Source organism: Arachis stenosperma, chromosome 1 (genome assembly GCF_014773155.1).
Source record: "Arachis stenosperma cultivar V10309 chromosome 1, arast.V10309.gnm1.PFL2, whole genome shotgun sequence".
NCBI lineage: Eukaryota > Viridiplantae > Streptophyta > Magnoliopsida > Fabales > Fabaceae > Arachis > Arachis stenosperma.
This window is the reverse complement of record NC_080377.1, coordinates 42,826,829-42,830,668: the sequence shown is the minus strand read 5'-3', so window position 1 is coordinate 42,830,668 and position 3,840 is coordinate 42,826,829. Positions and strand designations below refer to the sequence as shown.

At 34.2% G+C, this 3,840-nt stretch overlaps 1 protein-coding gene across 1 annotated transcript; it reads right to left on the bottom strand.

Annotated features, from left to right (window-relative positions):
* Positions 1 to 248: 248 nt before the first annotated feature.
* On the bottom strand, positions 249 to 3,488 carry LOC130960494 (nudix hydrolase 8). The gene is made up of 9 exons (XM_057885912.1): positions 3,137 to 3,488; positions 2,598 to 2,875; positions 2,099 to 2,164; positions 1,787 to 1,924; positions 1,623 to 1,700; positions 1,441 to 1,491; positions 1,303 to 1,337; positions 1,015 to 1,123; positions 249 to 780 (listed from the first exon to the last, which is right to left on the bottom strand). The coding sequence occupies exons 1-9, from the start codon at positions 3,264 to 3,266 to the stop codon at positions 571 to 573; spliced, it is 1,095 nt and encodes a 364-aa protein (XP_057741895.1). The 5' UTR covers positions 3,267 to 3,488; the 3' UTR covers positions 249 to 570.
* Between the last annotated feature and the right edge of the window lie 352 nt (positions 3,489 to 3,840).

The window sequence follows — 3,840 nt, the reverse complement described above, 5'->3', positions numbered from 1 at the left end:
CATTTTAATATAAATATTGTCAAACATAAATCACTTAACACAAACTTACTTTTCATTAAAATCAAAGTTTGCAAAATCAATTTTATTCAAACTCCCATTTGTAAACTGTAATCCAAACACCCACTCAATAATCAAATATTTTGAACAGATTTACTACCGGTTTTTCTTAGAACTATGTTGAAACAGAAAATAACTTGAATGCTACCATAATTGGTCTAAATAAAATGTAGCTATACACATAGCATTGCTGAAGAAAAAAGTTCTGCAACTTCAGTTTAATATGTTAACCTTCAAATATACAATGATGTTTTAATTCCACGGATGATTATATTGAAGGCCCATAAATATCGTGGCTCTTCTATTTACAATATAGTAGGATACATTGTTATTTAAGATATCTATATACATTCGAAATAACATTGCACTTATATTATTACATCGGGCATATATCAGATTCTATATCTGATGAAAGGTGCAATAGTTAGCTCAACTTTCAGCCTGTTGCAGTTATTTGAGAACTTGTTGAACGGTTCTTGCTTTCTTCCTTTGAAGTTTTTTGAGATCCTTGGCTTAATTTCCTACACAGTTGATATCTTCATCATTGTCTATAACATTATAGTACAGGGAAGAGACCCTGCCATCAAACTTTGAAACTACTTGGTGAGTCGAAAGGCCGCAGTAACGCTTGCTGAGACGGGCGACGAAGATGTCTATGATCTGTTTGAACATGGAATCTTCTTGGATTAGTGGTTGCTTCACAAAATCTACCAGGGGCATCCACTGCACACATATATCACATCAAAGTTGTTGGAAATCCTCAACTCAAATAGGAACTTAAAAGAAGCAGCCACCTCCAATTTAAGTTACTGTGGCATGCACCAATATTGTATTCCTAATAGGTCATCTAATAAATATTTCAGAAGAAAAAAGATTAGGATTATGAGATTCCATTCATTGAACTAACTTTATGGTATATAGTTTTCCTTAACTGTCTCTAATGAGTAAATATCAAACCTTTGCAGCTTCAATTTCATGATCATCGACAACAATCTTGGACGATAGGGCTCTTAGCATGCAGATGAAGAACAGATCTGATTTATCGAAAGCCACATTATGCGCATGCCTGCGGTTGATGATTAAATCTATCAGTCACAAAGAAAATTGCAACCGTAATGGATCAAAAGCACTAAATTCAGCACCAATCTATAAACATATATCCTAATTCCTTGCAATTTACACAATTTTATAAAAAATATTTCAACTTCTTGATTGCATAACTGCAAGTATGAATGTTGTTGTTACCTGAATGCTATGACTTCTATAAACTCTGTATCAATCTGTAGTTTAAAGCACCAGTATTAAAGGTAAGCCCTCGGTTTTTGCAATTGATAAATAGTACACGACACGAGTTAATGAATATTTCGAAGTTCATGAACTTACGCCGGTTTCTTCCTTCACTTCTCTTATGGCTCCTGTGTATATCTCCTCTGCCTGGTATTTCAGATAAGTGGTAAAGAATTCAAGTTTCAGTATAACTCAATACCATCTCAATTGGTTCATTGTCTCTTTCTTCTTAAATGATTTGTGAAGATTGATGAGTGCGGCTATAAAATTATGTATACCTCGAGAATGAATCCGGTTGGAATCTTCCAAAGACCAAGGATTTCAGGAGAGCAATGTTTTTCTTGCACTACAAGCACCTTACAAATTTATGAATTGATATAGAAATTTCAGAACATGTAGTAACTTTTCAAATGAGCTTGATTGGTAATAGGAGCAATCATACCTCGTTGTTTTCATTGATGACAAATCCCCCAACTCCTACTAGATGCGACGCGTTGGCCGGAAGCATGCAAGGTCCTTCAGGAATCCAGTAAGTTAACATCACATATCCCGGCTCTGCGTGGTGGTATTGAAAGCCTTCCTGAGACCAATGTTAGTTACTCATAGAAATACAGAGAGGGAAAGGTTTTAAAACTTGTTGATTTTCTGTCCATCCAATAATTAGGGACAAGCAGAGAAATTACACGATTTTTCTGTCTAGTCACTAGTAATCTTTAATTCTTCATTCATATTAACATGTGAAAAGTTAAATTACCTTGATAGAAACTGGAACAAGGTCAGATTTCTCAATAGGCAACTTAAGCCAAATCCCCTTCTTTCCCTGCAAATCCTCATAAGTCAGTGTGGTTTGTGAAGAGCATGATGCTAAAGTGAGATTTTCCATGGAAACTACTTTTCTAATCAGATATAGCAAACTCTGACACCAAAAATCAGTGAATATTTTAGTACTTGTTGCTCCATCTACTTATTTTAAGACCATGAGATATGTTTACTTATTTTTCAAGTTTAAGAAGAATCTCCACCCTAGGATTTGAACTCACACCCTATTCCAAAGTGGTGTTTGCGAGTTTTGTTGTTCCAGAAAATGGAAGAAAGGGACAGGTTTGAAGAATAAAGCAAAGTCATTTTACTCTTCAGACCTTTCCCTCTGAAACTCTAACTCGCAAATACAACCTAAAGTTCTAGGTTGCTTGTCTCCTCAACTTGCATACAGTTCTTGTAACTGAGGATCAGTAATTGAGCAGAGGATTTACCATCTTTTTCCAATGTGAAAGAGACAAATTCAGGGCAAGAGCGAAAACAGACGGATTGGTTGGCAACCTATCTGGATCAATGACAACTCCACCATACTCATCATCATAGGCTTCAAGTACTTTCAGATTTCTTCTGAAAAGGCTCCAAGTTGAACCGTTTAATCCATTAGAACTGTGAAAACTTGTTTCTGCTGCAACATTATTTGCACCACCAGCTAAGCTTATGATAGCTTTATTTGCCAAGTAATGGTTCTCAGGACCACCATAAGCCCTAACAACTGAAATCCAAGATGAGAGAACACAGTTATTAAACCCAAGAAAATAATAATAACTTCTTCGGTTTTTTTTTTTTAATTCGGTATTTGGTAACATCTTTTATAGTTAGGCAGTAAAAAAGAAACAAAAGAAAGGGCACACACATTATTTAGCAAAAAATTAAGAATAAATCAAATAGCAGTTCATCATTAGAAGAAAAGCTCACACTACCATTCAATGAAGAAAAACAATGAAAATGCAGTAAGAAAAAAGTTTGGGGTTACCTCTTGGAGACTTGGAAAGTCTAACACCAAATTTGTGCCTAAAAGCATTGTAAGAATAGGAAGACGATCTTGCAAGAAGAGCAACCTCAGAAGAGGACAGGGAAATGGAAGAGAAGGATTTGAGGTCCATCAAAATCACTCACTTCACTTGTAGCCACAGTTTCAGTGTCCAATGAAATCAAGTTTGCAAATGCGTAGTACACACATATAGTAGTTGACTATTCACAGAAATCTAGGATTCAATTGCACATATCGAGGACAGATTCATAGGAATAATCTATAAGGTTTTCTACAACAATAATTGATTATGAGAAGAAACAAGCGCAAGCAGATAAATGGTGTGACATTTGGACAAGTGATGCATCTATATTGAATCCAAGTCTTGGCGCAACTCTTTTGGAACTGGTGGTCGAAATCAAACCGTTGTGTTACGCATCACATCACTAAAATAGAAGGTGCTTTGTCGTCTTTCTACTTTGGTTTGATACATGCGTGATTACATTTAAAACGATAATTGAATAACTAAAAGTATTAGTTAATTTTTTTTAAATTAATTTTTATTTGAATTTTAAATTTTAAATTCTAATTTTTTGAAAAATAAAGATAAAAAATAAGGATTTTTTACTTGAATGAAATTTAATAAAAAATTATTTAATTATGCATTTTTCTAAACGGAATTGTTACAATTTTTTTAACATGTAAAT